A 25,812-nucleotide genomic window follows, 5' to 3' on the forward strand; every position below is an offset into this window, starting at 1 on the left:
ACCGAACCCAAGCTCAGTGGCTTGATATTTGAAAGGAAAACAAGAAAGACGAGAACTGGTGGAAGGAAAAGCAGGTTTATTCCAAGAGACAGCAAACCAAGAAGATGATGGACTCTTGTTCTGAAGCACCATCTTAAGTCAGTACAAATTTTAGGCTCTTTTTATGTTAAGGGCAGGGAGAAGAGAAGAGGGTAGAGATCAAGAGGTAACTGAGGCAGGATACGGTGACTCACACCTATAATCTCAGCAATTTGGTAGGTTGAGGCGGGAAGATCACTTGGGCCCAAGAGTTTGGGACCAGCCTGGGTGACATAGCAAGACCCCATCTTTACAAAATAAAGAAAAAATTAACCGAACCCAGTGGTGGCGCGTGCCTCTGGTCCCAGCTGAAGCGGGAGGATAGCTTGAGCCCAGGAGGTGGAGGCTGCAGGGAGCCATGATCACACCACTGCACTCCAGCCTGGGTGGCAGAGCAAGACCTTGTCTCTAGAGAAAAGAAAAGAGGTTTGGGCCGGGCGCGGTGGCTCACGCCTGTAATCCCAGCACTTTGGGAGGCCGAGGCGGGAGGATCAAGAGGTCAGGAGATTGAGACCATCCTGGCTAACATTGGTGAAAGCCCATCTGTACTTAAAAATACAAAAAATTAGCTGGGCGTGGTGGCAGGCGCCTGTAGTCCCAGCTACTCGGGAGGCTGAGGAAGGAGAATGGCATGAACCCAGGAGGCAGAGCTTGCAGTGAGCCGAGACCGCGCCACTGCACTCCAGTCTGGGTGCGAGAGGGAGACTGTCTCAAAAAAAAAAAAAAAAAAATCATAAAGAAAAGAGGCCAGGTGCAGTGGCTCCCAGTTTGAGTTCAGCCTGGGCAACATAGCAAGACCCTGTCTCTACAAAAATAAAATTAGCTGGGCATGGTGGTGTGTGCACCTGTGGTCCCAGTTACTCAAGAGGCTGAGGAAGGAGGATCACCTGAGTCTGAGGAGATCGAGGTTGCAGTGAGCCATGATTGTACCGCTGCATTCTAGCCTGGGCAATAGAGTGATCCTGTCTCAAAAAAAAAAAAAATTAATAAAAATAAAAAATAAAGCAAAGCAAAGAAAGCAAGCAAGAGAAGGAAGGAAGAAGGAGGGAGGGAGGGAGGGAGGGAGGAAGGAAGAAGGAAGAAAGGAAGGAAGGAAGGAAGGTAGGAAGAGAAAAAAGGAAAAGCCTGCCTGGGCAATAGAGTGACTCTGAATAAAAAGAAAGAAGAAAGAAAGAAAAAAGAAAGAAAGAAAGAAAGAAAGAAAGAAGGAAGGAAGGAAGGAAGGAAGGAGAGAGAAGGAAGGAAGGAGCCAAGCATGGTGGTTCATGCTTGTAATCCCAGCACTTTGGGAGGATGAGGCAGGTGGATCACCTGAGGTCAGAAGTTCAAGACCAGCCTAACCAACATGGTGAAACCCCATCTCTACTAAAAATATAACAACTAGCCAGGCATGTTGGTGGGCACCTGTAGTCCCAGCTACTCAGGAGGCTGAGGCAAGAGAATCGCTAGAACCCAGGAGGTAGAGGGTGCAAAAAAGATGAAGGAAGGAGACCAGGAGGAGGAGGAGGAGGAAGAAGAAGAAGAAGAAGAAGAAGAAGAAGAAGAAGAAGAAGAAGAAAAGGAAGAAAAGGAAGAAGGAGGGAAAGAGGGAAAGGGAAAGAAGGAAAGAAGGAAAGACAGAAAGGGAGAAAGGAAAAGCCTAGGTGTTCCAGAGCGGAGGCACATAGGCACATAGTTGTAACTAACTTGCCCTTGTTACCTTGTTACCTGGAGTGCTTGTTGTGTGCCAAGCATTGTTTTAATTCATTCATCTTTGCATGAGATATATACACAGTCGTCATTCATCCACTGACTTTACAGGTGGACCAATTACTTGTAAGTGACCATAGGGATTGACTAAGTTTCCCAACATCACTCAGTTAGTAAGAGGCAGATGCAGGATCAGTATCGGGCAGCAGGCTCTGGAGTTCACGCTCTTCACCTTGACATGGCACTGCCCAGTGGATGCGGGGATGTTTTGCTGCCCAGTGGATGCAGTGCATGTTGGTTACAGTAGGGGAGAAGGGGCTCTGAGGGTAGACCCTGTGTGTGTGCATGCACGCGTGCATGATCAGATAGCTGAGGGGTTTATGTCCAAGTTCACATCTCTTTTCTCTCCATCTCCCCTGACCCCACCCCAGGGTGCTGGAGAGAAAGGAGCAAAAGGAGAGCCCGCAGTGATTGAAAAGGTGAGGGGTCTGGATTGCGAGGGGGTTGAGGGGCTTCATGATGACAGGGGTCATCAACACTCATTTCTCCCTTCAGGGGCAGCAGTTTGAGGGACCTCCAGGAGCCCCAGGACCCCGAGTAAGTCATGGCTGTGTTTCCTTCTTCCAGTCTTTCCCTTCCAACTGAGGGGTGTTTAAGCCCCTGGAGTGAGGAGTTGGGGTGTAATGATGCCTGGCCAAGTGGAGGGTAGTGGACATTTGAGGCTTAAAGGATGAGTCAAAATAGGGAGGATGAGCAACATAGAGACTGGGCAACATAGCAAGACCCCATCTCTTTAAAAATAGCCACATACTGGCCGGGCGCAGTGCCTCATGCCTGTAATCCTAGCACTTTGGGAGGCCGAGGCAGGCAGACCACGAGGTCAGGAGATCGAGACCATCCTGGCTAACACAGTGAAACCCTGTCTCTACTAAAAACACAAAAAAATAGCTGTGTGTGGTGGCGGGCCCCTGTAGTCCCAGCTGCTCGGGAGGCTGAGGCAGGAGAATGGCGTGAACCTGGAAGGCGGAGCTTGCAGTGAGCCGAGATCGCACCACTGCACTCCAGCCTGGGTGACAGAGTGAGACTCTGTCTCAAAAAAAAAAAAAAAAAAAGCCTCATATTAAAAAAAACATGTCGTACCCACTTGTAGTCCCAACTACTTGGGAGGCCGAGGTAGGAGGATTGCCTGAGCCCAGGAGTTGGAGGCTGCAGTGAGCTATGATCACGCCACTGCACTCCAGCATGGGTGACAGAGTGAGACCATCTCTAAAAAAAGAATATGGGTCAGAGAGTAGCGTTGGGGGTGAGTGTGGGTCAGCATTGCATTGGGGGAGTTGGAGTGACTCTGTAGTGGGGTAGGGAGTTCAGCCTGAGGTTAGAGTCAGCGAGTGGTAGGTTGAAAGTCATCCTAGCTCAAACTTTGCACTTCCTGTGACTCCTGTTTCTCTGTCCCCAACAGGGGGTGGTTGGCCCCTCAGGCCCTCCTGGCCCCCCAGGATTCCCTGGAGACCCTGGTCCACAGGTAAGAGACTCCCACTGGGGTGTATACTTCCCAGAGGAGTGAGGTTTGGGGCTGGGAGCATGATGGTCTGAACACAGATATGAGGGTGTGGCACTCGGGAACACCATCTCAGGGCTGGCACTGACCTCTTCTGTTCTCTGCCTCCCATCTGTGAACTATTTCTCTGGTTCCCCTTGTGTTTCTGGGGCCTACTCTTTGCTTTTCTTCTTTTGCCTGTCTCTATTTCTGCGTGTCTTTCATCTCTCTCTTTCTCTTGTTGTGACTCTGTCTCTGTCTCTCTTCTGTCTCTCTCTGTTGGTCTCTGTCTCTCTCCCTTCCACCATCTCTCTATCTTTGCCTCTCTCTCTATTTCTCCATTTCTGTCTCTTTACCTGGCTTTTATGTCTGTCTGTCTCTCTTTGTTTCTGTCTCTGTATGTCTCTCCATCTGCCTCCATCCTTCTCTGTCTCTCTCTCCCCTTCTTTTTGTCTCTGTCTCCATCTCTGTCTTTCCTTTCCCCGTCTTTCTATTTCTCTCTCTCGTTCCTTGCCATGATCCCTCTTTGATTCTGTCTCTGTCCTTCTCCATCTCTCCCTCTCTCTCTCTTTCTGACTCATCCTTCTGTGCCTCCCCTGTCTTTGCTCTCTCTCTCCCTCTCTACCTGTCTCCACTTCTCTTCCCCCATCCCTCTCTCAGGGCCTGCTGGCCTCCCAGGAATCCCCGGCATGGATGGGATACGAGGCCCACCGGGCACTGTGATCATGATGCCGGTAAGGAGATGGAGTGGCCCAGCCTTGGGGAGTGGAGTCCTGGTCCAGGAGGGGGCTCCCTGGGGGCTTCCCTCACTGCTAAATTCCTCCCAGTTCCAGTTTGCAGGCGGCTCCTTTAAAGGACCCCCAGTCTCATTCCAGCAGGCCCAGGCTCAGGCAGTTCTGCAGCAGACTCAGGTGAGTGGGAGGTGTGGACATAGTGGGAGGAACCCCAGAGAGTGATACAGCCTGGGCGTAAGGAGGGGCTGGGCAGGAGAGGGGGGATATTTTTCTCCTGTAGATGCCTCTGTGGGGAATGTTGGGGGTCTTGTAGGAGGCCCCAGGCTCTGACCCCTCTGTCTTTCCAGCTCTCTATGAAAGGCCCCCCTGGTCCAGTGGGGCTCACTGGGCGCCCAGGCCCTGTGGTGAGTAAGGGGACTACTGCATGGAGGGGGCGGTGCATGCCATTAGTGGAGAAGAATCATCTTCTAACCACACTTCTCCATCTCTCCTCCCCCAAGGGTCTCCCCGGGTATCCAGGTCTGAAAGGAGAGGCGGGAGCAGAAGGGCCACAGGTGAGACTGGTGGAGATAGGGCAGGATCGGATGGGATGAGCCTTCCCCCAGGACCACAGGACACAGTGCTGGATGGGGAAAATGCCAAAGGGGCTGGGGATACCCTTGCAATTCATGACTTTCCTAGAGAATGGCGGCTCACGTCTGGAATCCCAGCACTTTGGGAGGCCGAGGTGGGAGGATTGCTCGAGGCCAGGAGTTCACGACCAGTCTGGGCAACATAGGGAGACCCTGTCTGTACAATAAATAAATATGTCCTTCCAAGCTGGGTACAGTGGCACACACCTGTAGTCTCAGCTACTTGGGAGACTGAGGAGGGAGTATTGCTTGAGCCCAGGTGTCCAGCCTGGGCAATATAGCAAGACCCCATCTCTAATTTTTTTTAGTACAATAGAATAAGTCCCTCTTTCTTCTTATTTTCCTTTCCTTCTTCCTTTTCTCTTTCTTCTAGGGTCCCCGAGGCCTGCAGGGACCTCATGGACCCCCTGGCCGAGTGGGCAAGATGGTGAGTGACAGCGAGGTCCCCAGATCACCCCTTATCCATCCCTTGACACCCAACATGAGCCTTGGCTTTGTGACCTTGGAGTCTGCTGGTGTCGTTAGTGGGACAAGAGTGCTGACGGCAGGGAATGGCAGCTCCACTGAGCGTGTGGTAAAGGAATCCGGCCAGGCCATAGAGTTAGGAAGGACTTGCCTGCAGGAGTGACGCTTGCCCTGAGATCTGAAATAGAACCAGATGAACAGAAGGGGAAGTGGAAGACACAGCATGGCGAAAAAGAGGCCTGTCACATGGAAGGAAATGACAAATAAGTCAATTTCAGATAGAGTCATGCACCACATAATGGTGCTTATAAGATGATTGGCTGCACGCAGTGGCTCACGCCTGTAATACCAGCACTTTGAGAGGCCGAGGCAGGTGGATCATTTGAGGTTAGGAGTTTGAGATCAGACTGGTCAACATGGGGAAACCCTGTCTCTACTAAAAATACAAAAATTAGCCGGGCATGGCAGCGTGCGCCTGCAATCCCAGCTACTCGGAAGGCTGAGGCATGAGAATGGCTTGAATCCAGGAAGCAGAGGTTGCAGTGAACCATTGCACTCTAGCTTGGGTGACAGAGTGAGACTGTGTCTCAAATAATAATAAGAAGAATAAGAATAAATAAGTAAGTTGCTGGTCCCATGAGATTATAATACTGTATTTTTACTGTACCATTTCTATGTTTGGGTATGTTTAAACATACAAATACTTACTATAGCTGGGTGCAGTGGCTCATGCCTGTAATCCCAGCACTTTGGGAGGCCAAGGCGGGCACGTCATGAGGTCAGGAGATTGAGACCATCCTGGCTAACATGGTGAAACCCCGTCTCTACTAAAAATACAAAAAATTAGCCGGGCGTGGTGGTGGATGCCTGTAGTCCCAGCTGCTCAGGAGGCTGAGGCAGGAGAATGGCATGAACCCCAGAGGCGGAGGTTGCAGTGAGCTGAGATCGTGCCACCGCAGTCCAGCCTGGGCAATAGAGCAAGACTCTGTCTCAAAAAAAAAAAAAAAAAAAAAAAAAAAAATCAGCCATGGCATAGCAGCTCATATCTGTAATCCCAGCACTTTAGGAGGCTGAGGTGAAAGGATGGCTTGAGTCCCGGAGTTTGAGACCAGCCTGGGCAACATGGCGAAACCCGCTGTCTACACAAAATGCAAATAAAAAATTAGCCAGGCGTGGTGGTGTGCACCTGTAGTCCCAGCTATTTGGGAGGCTGAGGTGGGAGGATTGCTTGAGCCAGGAGTTCAAAGCTGCATTGAGTCATGATCATGCCACTGCACCCCAGCCTGGGAAAGAGAGCAAGACCTCAGCTCTAGAATACATAAATACATTTTTAAAAATAATATCTTAGCCTGGGTGTGGTGGCTCATGCCTAGAATTCCAGCAGTTTTGGAGGCTGAGGCGGGTGGATCGCTTGAGTTCAGGAGTTCGAGACCAGCCTGAGCAACAGGATGAAACCCCCACCATCTCTACCAAAAATACAAAAAATTAGCCAGACATGGTGGCATGCACCTGTGGTCCCAGCTACTCATGAGGCTGAGGTTGCAGTGAGCTGAGAACGTGCCACTGCACTCCAACCTGAGTGACAGAGTGAGACCCCGTCTAAAAAAAAAACTTGATGATGTTGATGATGATGATGAAGTTGGGTTCCTAATTTGGGGGAGGGTTCATCATTGACTCTTGGGCTCACTTTCTCCATAGGGCCGCCCTGGAGCAGATGGGGCTCGGGGCCTCCCAGGGGACACCGGACCTAAGGTAGGTAATGGGGCTGAGGTAAGACTTGGTGGGGGCTGTCAGGCTCATGGGGTCAAGGTTCACTGGTGTCTCTGGACAGGGTGATCGTGGCTTCGATGGCCTCCCAGGGCTGCCTGGTGAGAAGGGCCAAAGGGTGAGTGTGTGAGGTCCCTCCCCCAGATCTAAGCCCTCCTCCCAGTATTCAACTCCCCCCTCTCCTCCCTCAGTATCAGAGTCATGATCCCTGTGTCACTCCTCACACCCCATCTGCCTTCCCAGGGGGCTGGTCTCTCCACCCACGCCCTTCCACTCTGAACTCCCCTCTGTTCCTTCTCCAGGGTGATTTTGGCCATGTAGGGCAACCCGGTCCCCCAGGAGAGGACGGTGAGAGGGTAAGTTTGGAAGAGAGTTAGGGCCTGGTTTGGAGAGTAAGTTTGAAAGCCTGAATGAGAATCAGAGAGGAAGATCTGGAGGTCTCAGTGGCCAGCCTGAGAGCTGGGGACACATTGTGGGGTGAGGAGGTGAGACTTGCAGGTCTAGGATTGGAGTCAGGTGCTTGAATGGAATCCCATGGACTTAGTCTGCAGGTTTCCAGGGATCTTGGTTTAATTCCAAGACCCCCTGGAAGGGGCTGCCCAGATGAGAGGAGGTGGCTCTCCCAGGGTTGTATCTTCCTGTTCCCAAGTAATGATACTTTCCCACAGGGATCAGAGGGACCTTCAGGGCCCACTGGCCAGGCTGGGGAGCCGGTGAGTATCAGGGATCCCTGGGCCCCTTGCTTGGTGCAGGGGAGGGAGTCAGGACTCCCAGGGCCCCAGGACTTATAGGCTCCCGGGAACTCACAAGGCCAGACAGGTGATGTGGAGATAATTCACCTGCTCCTTTGCAGGGTCCACGAGGACTGATTGGCCCCAGAGGCTCCCCTGGCCCCACGGGTCGCCCGGTGAGTGTCACTGGCTCTCTGCATCCCTGTCTTTTTGTTTGTTTGTTTTGAGATTAGGGTCTCACTCTGTTGCCCAGCCTGGAGAGCAGTGGTGAGATCTCAGCTCACTGCAACCTCCACCTCCTGGGTTCAAGTGATTCTCATGCTTCAGCCTCCTGAGTAGCTGGGATTACAGGCACCCAAAATCACACCTGGCTAATTTTTGTATTTTTAGTAGAGATGGGGTTTCACCATGTTGGTCAGGATGGTCTCGAACTCCTGGCCTCAAGCAATCCTCTCAAAGTGCTGGGATTACAGGTCTGAGCCACTGTTCCCAGTCCCTATATGTCTTTTTTTTCTCACTTTTCTGCCCTCTGCATGTCCATATCTGTTGTGGCTTCTATGCCCGCTCAACTTTCTTTTTCTTTCTTTCTTTCTTTCTTTCTTTTTTTTTTTTTTTGACAGAGTTTTGTTCTTGTTGCCCAGGCTGGAGTGTAATGGCGTGATCTCTGCTCACTGCAACCCCCGCCTCATAAGTTCAAGCTATTCTTCTGCCTCAGCCTCCTGAGTAGCTGGGATCACATGCCTGGCTAATTTTTGTGTTTTTAGTAAAGACGGGGTTTCACCATGTTGGCCAGGCTGGTCTTAAACTCCCAACCTCAGGTGATCAGCCCGCCTCAGCCTCCCAAAGTGCTGGGATTACAAACATGAGCCGCAGTGCGTGGCCCCGCCCACCTTTCCACCTGCATCTCTCCGTGTCTCAGACTCAGGCTCCCCACTTGTTGCTCTGTCTTGGCCTCACATCCTCTTTTCCCCTAGGGTGTGACTGGAATTGACGGTGCTCCTGGTGCCAAAGGCAATGTGGTACGTGCCCTGTGCCCTCTGACCCCGATGGTCCACATCCCTATTCCCTTCCGTGACTGACCCCCCCCAAGTCAATTTCACTAACGCCTCAGCACCATGACCCCTCTCAGCTTCACTGAAACCCCACTTTCTCCTCAGGGTCCTCCAGGAGAACCAGGCCCTCCGGGACAGCAGGGAAACCATGGGTCCCAGGTTTGGACTACCTTTCCCAATAACGGGCCATGGGAGTGGTCAGTTGAGACCTTAGACCACGCCCAGGCTTCCCAACCTCCACACTCACCGCTTCTTTCTTATGCCTTCCCTCATCTTCTTTTTCTGTCCTCAGGGGCTCCCCGGTCCCCAGGGACTCATCGGCACTCCTGGGGACAAGGTGAGTGACAGCTCCACCTACCGCAACCTCCTCAAGTCTCCTTCCTTCAACTCTGTTGCCAGGAAAATCTTCCCACCAGGACCCCTCTGTTAGCTCTGGATAGTGATAAACTGCAGCATTCCCTAAGCCAGCCCAGAGTTACAAAGTGTCCTTGTTGGGGAAGGATTGGTTGCAAGAAACAGAAACCCACCAAGGCTAGTGCACATAAGGGATATTGTCAGGATACAGAGAGCCCACAGAAGCCTGTCACAGAAGATATTACCAAGATGTGCAGACCCTGTGGGCTCATCTTTGTTCCCTGGCACATCTGCTTCCGCCTTCCCTGGCAGACACACTTCTTTCTGCACATATCTTTTTTTGGGGGGCGGGAACAGGGTCTCACTCTGTCACACAGGCTGGAGTGCAGTGGCTCAATAACGCCTCACTTCAGCTTTGACTTCCCTGGGCGCAGGTGATTCTCCCACCTCAGCCACCCGAGTAGCTGGGACTATCGGCGCATGCCACCATGCCTGGCTAATTTTTCTTCTCTCTCTCTTTTTTTTTTCTTTTTTTGTAGAGATGGGGTCTCCCTGTGTTGCCCAGGCTGGTCTTGAACTCTTGGGCTCAAGCAATTCATCTGCCTTGGCCCCCCAAAATGCTGGGATCACAGGCGAAAGCCATGATGCCCTTATAAAGAGAGGAGTGTGCCTATGAATCCTCTATTTCAACATGTCTTTTGCGCTGTTTTAATTCAATTTTATTTATTATCTTTGTGGGTACAGAGTAGGTATATACGTATGGAGTACATGAGATGTTTTGATACAGGGATGCGCATAAAGAATCATGTAATGGAGAATGGGGTATCTGTCCCCTCAAGTATTTATTCTTTGTGTTACAAACAATAGTTATACTACTTTAGTTTTTTTCTTTTTCTTTCTTTTCTTTCTTTTATTTTTGAGACGGAGTGCAGTGGCGCAATCTCGGTTCACTGTAAGCTCCGCCCCCTGGGTTTCACGCCATTCTCCTGCCTCAGACTCCCGAGTAGCTGGCACTACAGGCGCCCGCCACTACACCCAGCTAATTTTTTGCATATTTAATAAAGACGGGGTTTCACTGTGTTAGCCAGGATGGTCTCGCTCTCCTGACCTCGTGATCCACCCGCCTCAGCCTCCCAAAGTGCTGGGATTACAGGCATGAGCCACCACACCCGGCAGTGTTTTTTTTTTTTTTTTTTTTTGATGGAATTTCACTCTTGCTGTCCAGGCTGGAGTGCAATGGCATGATCTCAGCTCACTGCAACCTCCGCCTCCCATGTTCAAGTGATTCACCTACCTCAACCTACCAAGTAGCTGGGATTACAGGTGCCCACCACTATGCCCAGCTAATTTTTGTATTTTTAGTAGAAACGGGGTTTCACCATATTGGTCAGGCTGGTCTCGAACTCTGACCTCAGGTAATCCACCCTCCTTGGCCTCCTAAAGTGCTGGAATTATAGGTGTGAGCCACCGCACCTGGCGTCTTCTATTTTTTTTTTTTTTTTTTTTTGAGACGGAGTCTCGCTCTGTCGCCCAGGCTGGAGTGCAGTGGCGGGACCTCAGCTCACTGCAAGCTCCGCCTCCCGGGTTTACGCCATTCTCCTGCCTCAGCCTCCCGAGTAGCTGGGACTACAGGCACCCGCCACCTTGCCCGGCTAGTTTTTTGTATTTTTTAGTAGAGACGGGGTTTCACCGTGTTAGCCAGGATGGTCTCGATCTCCTGACCTCGTGATCCACCCGTCTCGGCCTCCCAAAGTGCTGGGATTACAGGCTTGAGCCACCGCGCCTGGCTGTCTTCTAGTTATTTTTAAATGTACAATTAAATTATTACCTGAAGCCGGGCACAGTGGCTCACGCCTGTAATCTCAACACTTTGGGAGGCCAAGGTGGGCGGATCACCAAGATTAGCCAGGTGCTGAAGTCCCAGTTACTCCAGAAGCTGAGGCAGAAGAATCACTTGAACCTGGGAAGAGGTTGCCGTGAGCCGAGATCGTGCTACTACACTCCAACCTGGGTGACATGTAATTGACTATAGTCACCCTCTTGGGCTATCAATCTTGTATTGTTTTTATATTCTTCCTTGCAATCTTCCCAGAAGCAGTGGATTTCTGAGGATCAGAGAGGGAAATAGGCTTGCCTGGGGTCACACAGCAAGTTTGGGCACAGCTGGGATAGATTTCTTGGCCAGTGAGGTCTGTTTATTTCCTAACCTTGAGACGGCTGCATGTCTGCATAGATCTGATCCTAGTGGTGCTCCAGGGCTCTGAGCACCTCTGTCTCTCCCCTGCTGTTCATCTTCTTTCAGGGTCCTCCTGGAAACCCAGGAATTCCAGGCCTCCCAGGAGCCGATGGCCCTCCGGTAAGAACCACGAGCTGGGAAAAGTAGGAAGGAGAAGGGGGAAGCTTGGGAATTGGAATGGCAAGTTTTGGTCTCTGACAACTTAGAATGTTTCTTCCCCAGGGTCATCCAGGACATGAGGGCCCCACGGGAGAGAAAGGGGCCCAGGTGAGTGACCAAGAGGTTAGGCTGGGTTGGGGATGAGGGTCGGGAGGCAGGGCCTGGAGTCAGGGGCCACAGAGGAGAGAGATGAGGACTCTTAGAATGTGGAAAGGGGCCGGGCGCGGTGGCTCAAGCCTGTAATCCCAGCACTTTGGGAGGCCGAGACGGGCGGATCACGAGGTCAGGAGATCGAGACCATCCTGGCTAACTAGGTGAAACCCCGTCTCTACTAAAAAATACAAAAAATTAGCCAGGCGAGGTGGCGGGCGCCTATAGTCCCAGCTACTCGGGAGGCTGAGGCAGGAGAATGGCGTAAACCCGGGAGGCGGAGCTTGCAGTGAGCTGAGATCCGGCCACTGCACTCCAGCCTGGGCGACAGAGCGAGACTCCGTCTCAAAAAAAAAAAAAAGAATGTGGAAAGGACTGTCTGGAATGGCACTGACCTTATCTTCCTCTCAGGGTCCACCAGGGTCGGCAGGCCCTGCGGGCTATCCTGGACCTCGGGGAGTGAAGGTAGGTGATACCGGGGGCTTGCAGGTAGGAGTGATTTACCAGCTTTGGGTTCAGGGATGCGACGCAGCTCCATCGGAAACTTCTGAATGTGTGGAGAGGGGAATCAGTTGGTCAGGCCAGATGTCGTGGGGCTGTGGTTTGGAGCTGCACAGCCAAGGACAGCCTTACAGTGTGGTTGTCACCATGTCACCTTGTTGTTGAAAACAGCTAAACCCATTAGAGGCCGAACACATTTATTTCTTTTTTCTTTTTCTTTTTTCTTTTTTTTTGAGACAGAGTCTCGCTTTGTCACCCAGGCTGGAGTGCAGTGGAGTGATCTTGGTTCACTGCAACCTCTGCCTCCTCCCTGATTCAAGCGATTCTCCTGCGTCAGCTTCCCGAGTAGCTGGGACTACAGGCATGCACCACCAGACCTGGGTAATTTTTGTATTTTTAGTAGAGACAAGGTTTCACCATATTGGCCAGGTTGGTCTCGAACTCCTGACCTCAGGTGATCCACCCTCCTTGGCTTCTCAAAGTGGCTGGGATTACAGGCGTGAGCCACTGCGCCTGGCCCAAGGGTTGTGTTAACCCAAACTCAGAATCACATAATCTATATGCATAGTAATGCTGGGTTAAGCCAAGAGCTACACCTTGGCTAAATAGAGGTGCAGGGGCATTAGACAAGCTTAGACACACTATAATCAAGGAATTGGCTATACTGTAGCAGGCACAGAGTCTGGCAAGTATCACCCTCAGAGTTACATTGTAGCCAAGCATAGTTACATTTTTTATCTTTTTTTGTTTTTGGTTTTGTTTTTGAGACCTGGTTCTGCTCTTGTTGCCCAGGCTGGAGTGCAGGGACACCGTGTGGGCTCATCGGAACCTCTGCCTCCCAGGTTCAAATGATTCTCCTGTCTCAGCCTCTCAAGTAGCAGTATTACAGGCATGTGCCGCCTTGCCTGGCTAATTTTTGTATTTTTAATAGAGAAAGGGTTTCTCCGTTGGTCAGTCTGGTCTTGAACTCCTGATCTCAGGTGATCCGCCCGCCTTGGCCTCTCAAAGTGCTGAGATTACAGGTGTGAGCCACCACACCCAGACCTAAACGTTTTATTTTTTTAGAGACAGGATCTTCTCTGTTGTCCAGACTGGAATATAGTAGCATAATCATGGCTCACTGCACCCTTCAACTCCTGTGCTCAAGTAATCCCCTCATTTTAGCCTCTTGAATCGCTAGGACTATGGGCGTATGCCACCAGGCTTGGCAGTTTTTTTCGTTTGATCACTCACTGCAGCCTGGAGCTCCCAGGCTCAATCAATCCTCCCACCTCACCCTCCCAGGTAGCTGGGACTACAGGGGCACGTCACCACATCTGGCTACTTTTTTTTCTTTTTTGTACTTTTTGTATAGATGAGGTTTTCCTATGTTGCCCAGGCTGGTCTGGAAATCCCGGGCTCAAGCAATCCTCTAGCCTCTGCCTCCCAAAATGTTGGGATTACAGGCGTGAGCCACCATGCCCAGCTTCTAGTTACATTAATTGACCCCTAGTTGAGTCTAGTTACATTGTAACCAGTCCCTACACTGTAGTAGTTGAGTCTAGTTACATTGTAGCCAAAGCTAGAGAACAACTTGCAGCCAAGCTCAGTTACATTGTTTCTCTGTGGCTGGAGACTAACCACATGGGTTGTATTGGATCCAAGTGCATTATCATTGTAGCCACTGAGCTCAGAGATGTTGCAGCCAAGCGCAGTTTTCAGAGTTTGGTATGAGCAGCATCCAGACTTGTACTAAGCACTGTCTCCATAGCCAAGCACAGAGTCGCCTTGTAGCTGGCACAATGGGGAACATTCCTTTGCCTTTATAATGAGGTCCGGGCCTGGAATGTTCATCCTCTTTCTTCTGCCAGAAGGAACTGTGGACAAAGCGTCTCCAGGAGATGGGAATCACTTACTTGGAAATTTGGCCTTCCCCGCACACCCCCGCACAGATGACCTTGGGAGGCCTCCAGTGGGGAGGGAGGGGTCTCTGGGGAAAGATCGTTTCTTCTGAAGCTGCCCCTCCCAGCTTCTGCCTAGCATCCTCTTGGGACTATCCTGGCTGCTTTAGAGCAGGGGACTGAGTTTGGGTTCCTTCTTAAGCAGGGAAGAAGCTTGAGAGCTTTTTTATTTTTCAGGGCACTTCAGGCAACCGGGGCCTCCAGGGGGAGAAAGGCGAGAAGGTGAGGAGAGAAGGAATTCACCAGAGGAGAGGGAGCCCCAGTCATGGGGTCCTGGTTGTGTTCCTTCCCCGAGGCCCTCACTTCTGGCCTCTGTCTCTCTCACCCAGGGAGAGGACGGCTTCCCGGGCTTCAAGGGCGATGTGGGGCTCAAAGGTGATCGGGTAAGACCAGCTCCAGACGAGGGGTGGTGTGGGTCTGGGGGGCTCGGGGAAGATGGGAAGGGGATGAGCTGGGGCTAGACAGAGCAGGAAGGACAAAAGATGGATATTAAAGACTCTCTTTTTCTTCCAGGGGAAACCCGGAGCTCCAGGTCCCCGGGGAGAGGATGGTCCCGAGGGGCTGAAGGGGCAGGCAGGGAAGGCTGGCGAGGAGGGGCCCCCAGGCTCAGCTGGGGAGAAGGTAAATGACTCCACCCTCCAGCCTCCCACAGTCAAGAGGTCTCCAACCTTTTCCCTCTGCCCTTTGCCCTTTGCCCTTTTATTAAACCTTCGACCTCAGGAGGTTGCTACCATCCTTGTCATCTTTAATTCCTCAGCTCAGCATTATAGAGCAATTTAATGCACCCAACTTATGTGTTTATCTCCATAACCAACACATGCAATAGGCATTTTCATCCCATTTTACAGACAAGGAAAACTGAGACTTGGAATGGCTGATTGACCTGCCCAAGGATATGCCCCTAGCAGGCAGGAGTGAGGACTTGAACTTTGTTTCCCTGACTCCCATCCCATTAGCCCATTCACCATGCCCCAGCCAGCCTGACCTTTCCTCCTCTGACCTCCAGGTTGCAATTTCTGACCTTTGTCCCATAACCTCTCTGCAGGGCAAGCTTGGGGTACCAGGCCTCCCAGGTTATCCAGGACGCCCTGGACCTAAGGTAGGAAACTGGGGGTGGAGGTAGAGATGGAGATGGGCAGGATTCAGAGACTAACATCCAGGGGTCCAGGCTGTGGTCTTGGGGGATGAGCTGCCCACCCCAAGGGCCATTGAGAGAATGTAAAATGTGGGCTTTGGCCAGGCATAGTGGCTCATGCCTGTAATCCCAGCACCCTGAGAGGCTGAAGTGAGAGGATTGCTTGAGCCCAGGAGTTCAAGACTACACTGGGCAACATGGCAAAACGTTGTCTCTACAAAAACATACAAAAATTAGCCAGATGTGGCCAGGCGCGGTGGCTCATGGCTGTAATCCCAACACTTTGGGAGGCAGAGGCAGGCAGATCACTCGAGGCCAGGAGTTCGAGACCAGCCTGACCAACATGGAGAAACCCCGTCTCTACTAAAAATTCAAAATTAGCCAGGCATGGTGGCGCATACCTGTAATCCCAGCCACTCAGGAGGCTGAGGCAGGAGAATTGCTTGAACCCAGGAGGCAGAGACTGCAGTGAGCCAAGATCATGCCATTGCACTACAGCCTGGGCAACAAGAATGAAACTCCATCTAAAGAAAAAAAAAAAAAATAGCCAGATGTGGCCGGGCGCAGTGGCTCACAGCTGTAATCCCCACAATTTGGGAGGCAGAGGCAGGTGAATCACTTGAGGTCAGGAGTTTGAGACCAGCCTGGCCAATGTGATGAAACCCTGTCACTACTAAAAATACAAAAAAATTAGCTGGGCATAGTAGCATGCACCTGTAATCCCAGCTACCCAAGAGGCTGAGACAGGAGAATTGTTTGCCACTGCACCCCAGCCTGGGTGACAGAGGGGTACTCCGTCTCAAAATTTTTTTTTAAAGTGAGCTTTGGCATCAGACAGACTTGGGCTCAAATACCCTCTTACCTACTACCTGATCTTGGGCAAGTTTCTTGAGCCTGTTTTCTCTGCTGTGAAACAGACGTCCCAGTAATTTCCATCTCATCAATTTGATTATAATAATGTTGATAATGGTGATGATGACAGTGATTATAAAACTGTAGGATCCTTTCATTTGGTGTGATTAAGTTTCATTCACCAACAATATCAGTTAAAGGGGAAAATCATAGAATCATAAAATACACATAGTGCATATCTTGAATTAATTATAACTTACAGTCAAATGTACTTATGCAAAATCGTACTTATATAAAAACATAACATTTGTTTGCCAATGTTTTGATGAGTGAGGATACTGATGAGATTCATTTTTCTGCCTAAACTATACCCATATTGTATCACTGATGAGTTCTGTTTCTATAGAGTAGAGGAGGAACCTAAAGACATTTAGGGCTGGGTGCAGTGGTTCACGCCTGTAATCCCAGCACTTTGGGAGCCTGAGGCGGGCGGATCACGAGGTGAGGAGATCGAGACCATCCTGGCTAACACAGTGAAACCCCGTCTCTGCTAAAAAATACAAAAAACTAGCCGGGCGAGGTGGCGGGCGCCTGTAGTCCCAGCTACTCGGGAGGCTGAGGCAGGAGAATGGCATGAACCCAGGAGGTGGAGCTTGCAGTGAGCCGAGATCCGGCCACTGTACTCCACCCTGGGTGACAGAGCGAGACTCCATCTCAAAAAAAAAAAAACAAGAATTAGCTGGGTGCAGTGGCGAATGCCTGTAATCCCAGGTACCTGGAGGCTGAGGCAGGAGAATTGCTTGAGCCCGGGAAGCGGAGGATGCATTGAGCTGAGATGGTGCCACTTACTCCACCCTGGGCAACAGAGTGAGACTCTGTCTCAAAAGAAAAATAAATAGACATTTGGGAAGATATTTGAGGGCAGAATCCTCCTAGAGTTTCACCTTTTTGCTCTGTTGAGCTGATAGTTATCTCGCCTACATTGAATTTGACAGTTTTTTTTTCAGTGATTTCCGTTTACATTGACTCCTTTTCCTTTAACTTAGGTTTTTTTTTTTTTTTTTGAGACGGAGTCTCGCTCTATCGCCCAGGCTGGAGTGCAGTGGCCAGATCTCAGCTCACTGCAAGCTCCGCCTCCTGGGTTTACGCCATTCTCCTGCCTCAGCCTCCCGAGTAGCTGGGACTACAGGCGCCCACCACCTCACCCGGCTAGTTTTTTGTATTTTTTAGTAGAGACGGGGTTTCACGGTGTTAGCCAGGATGGTCTCGATCTCCTGACCTCGTGATCCACCCGTCTCAGCCTCCCAAAGTGCTGGGATTACAGGCTTGAGCCACCACGCCCGGCCTTAACTTAGTTTTAATAGACAACTTTATTTTCCTTCCTTTCTTCCTTTCTTTCTTCCTTTCTCCCTTCCTTCCCTCCCTCCCTGCATCCCCCTCCCTTTTCTTTTTTCTTTTCTTTTCTCTTTTCTTTCTCTCTCTTTCTTTCTTTCTGTCTTTCTTTCTCTCTCTGTCTCTGTCTCTCTCTTTCTTCTTTTACTTTCTTTCATCTTTCTTTCTCTCTTTCTTTCTTTTTCTTTTTTTTTTTTTTTTGAGACGGAGTCTCGCTCTGTCGCCCAGGCTGGAGCGCAGTGGCCAGATCTCAGCTCACTGCAAGCTCCGCCTCCCGGGTTTACGCCATTCTCCTGCCTCAGCCTCCCGAGTAGCTGGGACTACAGGCGCCCGCCACCACGTCCGGCTAGTTTTTTGTATTTTTTTAGTAGAGACGGGGTTTCACTGTGTTAGCCAGAATGGTCTCGATCTCCTGACCTCGTGATCCACCCGTCTCGGCCTCCCAAAGTGCTGGGATTACAGGCTTGAGCCACCGCGCCCGGCCTTTTTATTTATTTATTTTTTTGAAACGGAGTCTTGCTCTGCCGCCCAGGCTGGAGTGCGGTGGCCGGATCTCAGCTCACTGCAAGCTCCGCCTCCTGGGTTTACGCCATTCTCCTGCCTCAACCTCCCGAGTAGCTGGGACTACAGGCGCCCGCCACATTGCCCAGCTAGTTGTTTTTTTTTTTTTTTTTACATGCAGTCTCGCTCTGTCGCCCAGGCTGGAGTGCTGTGGCGCAATCTTGGCTCACTGCAAGCTCTGCCTCCTGGGTTCATGCCATTCTCCTGCTTCAGCCTCCCAAGTATCTGGGACTACAGGTGCCCGCCACCATGCCCGGCTAATTTTTTGTATTTTTTAGTAGAGACGGGGTTAGTCAGGATGGTCTCGATCTCCTGACTTCGTGATCCGCCCACCTCGGCCTCCCAAAGTACTGGGATTACAGGCATGAGCCACCGCACCCGGCCTTTCTTTCTTGCTTGCTTGCTTGCTTTCCTTTCAGACAGGGTGTCGCTCTGTCATTCAGGCTGGAGTGCAATAGTGCAATCATAGCTCATTGCAGCCCCCAATTCTTGGACTCAAGCAGTCCTCCTCCCTCAACCTCCTGAGTAGCTGGGAACCACAGGTGCACATCACCTGATGAATTTTTTAATGTTTTACAGAGACAGGGTCTCGCTATGTTGCCCAGGCTGATCTCAAACTCGCAGCTTCAAGTGATTCTCCTACCTTGGCCTCCCACAGTGCTGGGATTACAAATGTAAGCCACTGTACCTGGCATAGACTAAGGTTTTAGAAAGTCCTTGCGTGCATGTGTTCAGGACCCTTGAAGAGTGTCGGGGCCAGGTGTGGTGGCTCACACCTGTACTCTCAGCACTTTCAGAGGCTGAAGTAGGAGAATCGCTAGAGGCCAGGAGTTCAAGACCAGCCTGGGCCACATAGTGAGACCCCCATATCTACTAGAAATTTATTTTTAAAATTAGCTGGACATGGTGGCGTGCATCTGTAGTCCCAGCTATTCAGGAGGCTGAGGCGGGAGGATCACTTAAGCCCAGGAGGTTGAAGCTGCAGTGAGCTGTGATTGCACCACTGCACTCCAGCCTGGGTGACAAAGTGAGACTTTGTCTCTTAAAAACAAAACAAACAAAAAAAGAGTATAGGGACCATGGAAACCCCAGATGGGAAGGGAGAGTAGAGGGAGCCTGAAATGGGCTTTGAGGTGGGATGCCACCACAGACTGGGTAACTTGGGCGACTGTTTTTTCTGATCTGAACTCAGTCTGCACAGTGAGGTGTGGGAGAGGATATCAGAGCCTGTGCTGTCTTCCCCCAGGTGGAGGAACGGTTCCTCCGGCATGGACTGGAGTCAGTTAACAAATATTAAGAAGCACTCACCGTGTGCTAGGCAGTGGGGTATAAGACCAGTGAGCTATGCTACAGTGGGGGAAAACGGTCATTGATTAAGTAAGTCAATAAGGGTCATTTCAGGCCGGGCGCGGTGGCTCAAGCCTATAATCCCAGCACTTTGGGAGGCCGAGACGGGCGGATCACGAGGTCAGGAGATCGAGACCATCCTGGCTAACACGGTGAAACTCCGTCTCTACTAAAAAATACAAAAAACTAGCTGGGCGAGGTGGCGGGCGCCTGTAGTCCCAGCTACTCGGGAGGCTGAGGCAGGAGAATGGCGTAAACCCAGGAGGCGGGGCTTGCAGTGAGCTGAGATCCGGCCATTGCACTCCAGCCTGGGTGGCAGAGCGAGACTCCGTCTCAAAAAAAAAAAAAAAAATAAGGGTCATTTCAATGCAATTGTTCTTGGGAAAACAAAATGGCACAATGTGACAGACAGAGGGTAACTTCGGCAGTGTGGAAGCCAGGATGATGGCAGAAAGGCACTCTAAGGAGGTGACATCTGAATGAGATCTAAATGGTCAGGAGTGGCTGACTTTGTGGAGACGTAGGAGACGGGAATTTCAGCCAAAGAGAGCAGCCAGTGCAAAGGCCCTGAGGCAGCAATATACTGCTGTGCCCAAGGAACATCGAGGAGGTCAGTTTTGCTGCAGTGAAACGAGAAGGGAGGAGGGGAAGTGAGAGGAGAGAAGAGGGCTGCCTTGTAGGAGGCTGGGGCTGTAGAGACCAAGGAAGCTTCTGGAATCAGTGACCTGGAGATGCCTCAAAGGATGGTATGAGGGGCCAGTTCCACCCACCACTCACTCCTCACCCTCATGTCTTCTTTCTAATTATCTCCACTCAGGGATCCATTGGATTTCCCGGGCCCCTGGGACCCATAGGAGAGAAAGGGAAGTCGGTGAGTCATGACCAGGGGTAAGGGAGAGGGGCGAACTTGTCTGAGGGAAACAGCATGTGTGGTTGTGTCTGATGATGGGTAGACCCTGAGTGTCTGTGTCTATGCCTGGAAGCACTTGTGTGCACACATGCTGTTGTATGCAATGCATGACACATGTAGGTGATTACACACGGTATTAACATGAATATGACCTTAAGTATGTGTATGTGTGTTTCATGTATCTTTCTTTTTTTTTTTTTTTTGAGACGGAGTCTCGCTCTATCACCCAGGCTAGAGTGCAGTGGTGTGATCTCGGCCTCCCTGGTTCAAACGATTCCCTGCCTTAGCTTACCAAGTAGCTGGGATTACAGGCGCCCGCCACCATGTCCGGCTAACTTTTTGTATTTTTTAGTAGAGACGGGGTTTCACCGTGTTAGCCAGGATGGCCTCCATCTCCTGACCTCGTGATCCACCCGCCTCGGCCTCCCAGAGTGCTGAGATTACAGGCGTGAGCCACCACACCTGGCCTCATGTATCTTTCAATATAAATGAGACAGGTTTTGAATGCCGCAGCCTGCAGGCCTGTGCCTGGGTGAACAAAGGCATGAATCTGCATGCACTTTGCATGATGGTGGGCATGAATGTGTGCAAGAAGCTTGTACACATGCGTGAAAGGACATGTGTATACACATGTGTGTGTTTCCGTGCACACTGAGTGATGTGTATACAGGCATGTATTGTATTTGTGTTATGTGTGTATTGTAACAGTGTTAATGAACATTGTATTTACATTCATGAGTGTATGTATACTGCTGTGCTTATCAGGACAAAGTCCTCAGATGAATCTGGGCCTGCATATGTTGACAGTGTATATACATGTGTGCAAGAGATGCATTGCATGATGAGTTCTGTGTCATCTTCAGGCTATGGATTGCCAAACGCATGCCATGATTGCATGCAATCATGTATGCATACTGCACAACTGTGATAAATATATGTCTCTGTGGCCAAAGATGCTTGCACGTTTGGACTCTGTAGATGCAATCATAGTTACAATTGTGTGTTTGAGATCTGTGTGGTTTTGAGTATAAGTTGTATTTATGTGTATGTGTATGACTGAAAGCCTTGTGAATAAATGTGTGGCAGACAGCTTTCTGGGTCTGTGATTGGGTGCCTTTTTGTGTTTGCATCATGCCTTTGCACCCTAATTCTCTTCTGCTTTCTCTCTTACAATTTATTTTCAGGGAAAGGCAGGACAGCCAGGCCTGGAAGGAGAGCGGGGACCACCAGTAAGAAAATAGAGAGTGCCCCCTACCCTGCTGGGACCTGGGGACAGGGCTGGGAAGGAAAGGTGGTGGAGAGGTCATCAGAGGGCAGGGAAAGGGTTTGGGTTATATCAATGTCCCTGGAGAGAGAGTCACAAGGGGAGGGGACCTGGAAGACTTGGTCTCATCTCCCAGGCTCCCCCACCTCTTCATATATGATCTTTGCCTTTTTTTTTGTTCAGGGCTCCCGTGGAGAGAGGGGGCAACCGGGTGCCACAGGGCAACCAGGCCCCAAGGTATGGGATGGGTGGGCAGTCAAGGCCCCCCATGCCTCAGGCTCAGCCAGTCCCTCCCAGTTCTTCCCAGTTGAGTTTGTTCTGGGGCCTGAGTCTCATTCACTCTGTCCTAGGGCGATGTGGGCCAGGACGGGGCCCCCGGGATCCCTGGAGAAAAGGTGAGTGTGTGTGTGTGTGTGTGTGTGTGTGGTGTGTGTGTGTGTGTGTGCATGTGCATGTGTATGTGTGTCAGAGACAGAGAGAGATTCTGAGTGGAGGACAAGCCCAAGAGATGAAGAGACATTATAATGCAGTAGTAAGAGCACAGTTTAATTGGGTATGGTGGTGCACGCCTGTAGTCCCACCTACTCTGGAGGCTGAGATGAGAGGATTGCTTGAGCCCAGGAGTTGGAAGCTGCGTGAGCTAATCACACCACTGCACTCCAGCTTGGGTGACAGAGCAAGACTCCATCTTTAAGAAAAGAAAAAAAGGAGCACAGCCTCTGAAGTCAGAGAGCCATGAGTTCAAGTGCTGGCTCTGCCACTCACCTACTGTGTGACCTTGGGCAAGTCACTTAACCTCTCTGTGCCTTGGTTTTCTCCTCTGTAAAATGGGAGTAACTTCAGTCTCCCAGCTGCAGTGGTGAATAAAATGACTGACTGTGCGGAGAATGCCGTGCCCATGCCTGGCATGCAGTAAGCACTCAATGTGTGCTAGATCCTATTGTCATTATGTGGGGCTCATGGAGTGGGCAGAGAGGCAGGAAGGATGAGACAATGACTTCCGGTTCCGTTTCAGGGCCTCCCTGGTCTGCAAGGCCCTCCAGGATTCCCTGGGCCAAAGGGCCCCCCTGTGAGTGAGGTCACCCTCATTGGGGGTTGGGTGGGTGGAGGATGTGGGAAGGGACGAAGCCCTGTATCTGTGCCCCAACTCTTTCCCACCTCCTCCGCAGGGTCACCAAGGTAAAGATGGGCGACCAGGGCACCCTGGACAGAGAGGAGAATTGGTGAGTAACCCCTCAACCTTTGATTCCTGATCCTTTTTTCTTGTGTATGTGTGTGTGTGTGTGTGTGTTTTGTTTTATTGTTTTGTTTTGTTTTTGAGACACAGTCTCACTCTGTCACCCAGGCTAGAGTGCAGTGGGGCGATCTTGGCTCACTGCAACCTTTGCCTCCTGAGTTCAAGCAATTCTCCTGCCTCAGCCTCCTGAGTGGGACTACAGGCGCGTGCCACCGCGCCTGGCTAATTTTTGTATTTTTAGTAGAGAAGGGGCTTCATGATATTGGCCAGGCTGTTCTCAAACTCTTGGCTTCGAGTGACCCACCCGTCTCTGCCTCCCAAAGTGCTGTGATTACGGGCATGAGCCACCGCACCAGTGGCCAGATTCCTGATCCTATCAGGTCTTCCCTGTCTCCCTGTCCCCCATCCCTTCCCCCATGTAACACCCCCCACCCCCATTTAATTTTTCTCTCTAGGGTTTCCAAGGTCAGACAGGCCCGCCTGGACCAGCTGGTGTCTTAGGCCCTCAGGTCAGAATGGACTCCATAAACCTCCCTTGTTTTGTACCAGTTTGGGGATACTTAGGGGAAGGCTGGACTCCTAAGCGACTCCCCTGGGCCACCCCAACTCAAGAGGAACCTTCTTCATCACCAGGGAAAGACAGGAGAAGTGGGACCTCTGGGTGAAAGGGGGCCTCCAGGCCCCCCTGGACCTCCTGGTGAACAAGGTCTTCCTGGCCTGGAAGGCAGAGAGGGGGCAAAGGTGAGACACTGTCCATTAGAGATCTTGGTTGAACATCCAAGATCAACCAAAGGCTCAGAATCAGTCTCATGGGAGAGGGGACCCTGAGTCACAGACTGGACGGAGACATCCCCTCCCTGGAGCTTGACTTCCCTCCTCTGCACTCCTGCAGGGGGAGCTGGGACCACCAGGACCCCTTGGGAAGGAAGGGCCAGCTGGACTCAGGGGCTTTCCCGGCCCCAAGGGGGGCCCTGGGGATCCGGTGAGTATCTTTGGAGACCCTCCTGCATGTCCCTTAGAGAAGGAAAGGATGGGGGGGTCAGGGGAGGGATGGGGGAGTGGCATTTGGGGTGTGGGAAATGATGAAAGCAAAAAAATGCTGGAGGGAACTGGGGAGGGCAGACCCCTCAAAGCTCAGTGTCCAGTCCCAGGAGAGAGGTGGGGACTGTGAGCTCCCTACAGAGGAAGACAGGACTTGGGGACACCCTTGGGAGTCTCTTGACTGTGAATTATCTCCTACTTCAGGGACCTACTGGCTTGAAGGGTGATAAGGGCCCCCCGGGGCCTGTGGGGGCCAATGTAAGTATAACCCCCTGTGCTGGGTGGGGGCAAGGTGGAGGGAACTCAAGGTGTCTTGGAAGCTTGACATTGTCATGATAAAACCCATGATGGAGGCCAAGGCAGGCGAATCACTTGAGGCCAGGAGTTCGAGATCAACCTAGCCAACATGGTGAAACCCTGTCTCTACTAAAAATACAAAAATCAGCCAGGCATGGCAGTGAATTCCTGTAATCCCAGCTACTCTAGAGGCCAAGACAGGAGAATCACTTGAACCTGGGAGGTGGAGGTTGCAGTGAGCCAAGGTCAGTTCTGTTGCTCACTGGCTGGGCCGTTGTATTCCTTGGCAAGCCTCAGTTTCCTTGTCTGTAAAATAGCCATGATGAGAAGCCTCCTCTCATGTATGATCACAAACCTCATTGAGATCATTTATCCAACAAATACTTACCTGTGTGTTGGCCACCAACATATAAAAACCCCTTTTCTTGGGCCAGGTGTGGTGGTTCATGCCTATCATCCTAGCTCTTTGGGAGGCTGAGGCTGGAGGATCGCTTGAGCCCAGGAGTTTGAGAGCAACCTGGGCAACATAGCCAGGCCCTGTCTCTACAAAAGTATATATATATATATGCCGCCAGGAGGACTTTGGCTTTTGTTCTAAGTGAGATGGGAGCCATGGAGGGTTCTTGAGCAGGGGAGGAATGTGCCCAGCCCCTCAAGTGTTCACAGGCACCCTCTGGCCGCTGCAGGAAGGGAACAGGTTAGATACAATCCTGGTAACCACAGAACTCAGTGCCTGGTGGCTTAAAAATCCTCCATAAAAGAGAGCTACTACTGGTATTATTCCTGATTCGTCACCCTGTTTTCAGGGATCCCCTGGTGAGCGGGGTCCTGTGGGCCCAGCAGGAGGCATTGGACTTCCTGGCCAAAGTGGCAGCCAAGGCCCCGTTGGCCCTGCAGGCGAGAAGGGGTCCCCGGTAAGTGACTTGCCCATCCCATTCTTAGGTCCTCCTCAGGGTCTGGCCCTGCCACATCCCAGGACATGGCTCCTGCAGGACATTCTTGCCCTGACATCCCCCTTTCCATTTCCCACAACAGGGAGAACGTGGCCCCCCTGGCCCCACCGGCAAAGATGGGATCCCAGGGCCCCTGGGGCCTCTGGGACCCCCTGGAGCTGCTGGGCCTTCTGGCGAGGAAGGGGACAAGGTGAGGGGCTCACAGAGAGGAAGGGTCCAGGGGAGGATGGGGGTGAACGGAAGCTGGGTCTTCATCCCATTTCCTCTGCAGGGAGATGTGGGTGCCCCTGGACACAAGGGGAGTAAAGGCGATAAAGGAGATGCGGTGAGTGGAGATCCCCAGTGAGGCGGGGTGGGGTGGGTAGCAGAAGAGAGAGGAGGCCAGGGATGTAGAGATCATTCTTCATGGGGTAGGACAGGCCATGGAATTTTCTGCCGTCCAGGGTACCATCTTGACACCTACATGCAACAGAACGTACTTGAGCTTCCTGGAGCAATGGGTCCACAGGACCCAAATGTGGAGAGGATAGGGATAGCTGGAGCTCCCAAAGAACTGGAAAGGCACTGGGGTGTGGGTAACCTCCTTCTCCATTCTTAGTGACATGTCCTTCCCTCTGCCTGTGACTCTGCATGGCAGGCACTGAGGCATCTGATACCCAACTTCTCCCCGAACGTCAGCCCCAGTGTCTTGCATCATTGAGCCAGCTTCGTCCCTGGGTCTTGGTGGAACTTGTGAGGAAAGGTCCTGATGGCCAGGGCTTGGCTTAGGACAGATGTTTGTCTGATCCCATCAGTTGG

General features: G+C 51.4%; 1 protein-coding gene across 1 annotated transcript in view; it reads left to right on the plus strand.

Moving 5' to 3' along the window:
• The window catches only part of COL5A3 (collagen type V alpha 3 chain), a 53,026-nt gene that overhangs the window by 11,056 nt on the left and 16,158 nt on the right, over nt 1–25,812 (plus strand). The window contains exons 9-44 of the mRNA XM_033196572.1: nt 2,199–2,246; nt 2,323–2,364; nt 3,227–3,287; nt 3,962–4,038; nt 4,132–4,215; nt 4,386–4,442; nt 4,539–4,592; nt 5,044–5,097; nt 6,834–6,887; nt 6,967–7,020; nt 7,205–7,258; nt 7,571–7,615; nt 7,756–7,809; nt 8,608–8,652; nt 8,791–8,844; nt 8,978–9,022; nt 11,342–11,395; nt 11,498–11,542; nt 11,996–12,049; nt 14,203–14,247; nt 14,355–14,408; nt 14,539–14,646; nt 15,071–15,124; nt 20,130–20,183; nt 21,407–21,451; nt 21,670–21,723; nt 21,837–21,881; nt 22,502–22,555; nt 22,656–22,709; nt 23,179–23,232; nt 23,357–23,464; nt 23,616–23,705; nt 23,969–24,022; nt 24,868–24,975; nt 25,097–25,204; nt 25,286–25,339. Coding sequence (XP_033052463.1) covers nt 2,199–2,246; nt 2,323–2,364; nt 3,227–3,287; nt 3,962–4,038; nt 4,132–4,215; nt 4,386–4,442; nt 4,539–4,592; nt 5,044–5,097; nt 6,834–6,887; nt 6,967–7,020; nt 7,205–7,258; nt 7,571–7,615; nt 7,756–7,809; nt 8,608–8,652; nt 8,791–8,844; nt 8,978–9,022; nt 11,342–11,395; nt 11,498–11,542; nt 11,996–12,049; nt 14,203–14,247; nt 14,355–14,408; nt 14,539–14,646; nt 15,071–15,124; nt 20,130–20,183; nt 21,407–21,451; nt 21,670–21,723; nt 21,837–21,881; nt 22,502–22,555; nt 22,656–22,709; nt 23,179–23,232; nt 23,357–23,464; nt 23,616–23,705; nt 23,969–24,022; nt 24,868–24,975; nt 25,097–25,204; nt 25,286–25,339 — 2,178 coding nt within the window. The remainder of the gene's footprint in view (nt 1–2,198; nt 2,247–2,322; nt 2,365–3,226; nt 3,288–3,961; nt 4,039–4,131; nt 4,216–4,385; nt 4,443–4,538; nt 4,593–5,043; nt 5,098–6,833; nt 6,888–6,966; nt 7,021–7,204; nt 7,259–7,570; nt 7,616–7,755; nt 7,810–8,607; nt 8,653–8,790; nt 8,845–8,977; nt 9,023–11,341; nt 11,396–11,497; nt 11,543–11,995; nt 12,050–14,202; nt 14,248–14,354; nt 14,409–14,538; nt 14,647–15,070; nt 15,125–20,129; nt 20,184–21,406; nt 21,452–21,669; nt 21,724–21,836; nt 21,882–22,501; nt 22,556–22,655; nt 22,710–23,178; nt 23,233–23,356; nt 23,465–23,615; nt 23,706–23,968; nt 24,023–24,867; nt 24,976–25,096; nt 25,205–25,285; nt 25,340–25,812) is intronic.

Source organism: Trachypithecus francoisi, unplaced genomic scaffold, assembly GCF_009764315.1.
Source record: "Trachypithecus francoisi isolate TF-2019V2 unplaced genomic scaffold, Tfra_2.0 Lachesis_group5, whole genome shotgun sequence".
Taxonomy (NCBI): domain Eukaryota; kingdom Metazoa; phylum Chordata; class Mammalia; order Primates; family Cercopithecidae; genus Trachypithecus; species Trachypithecus francoisi.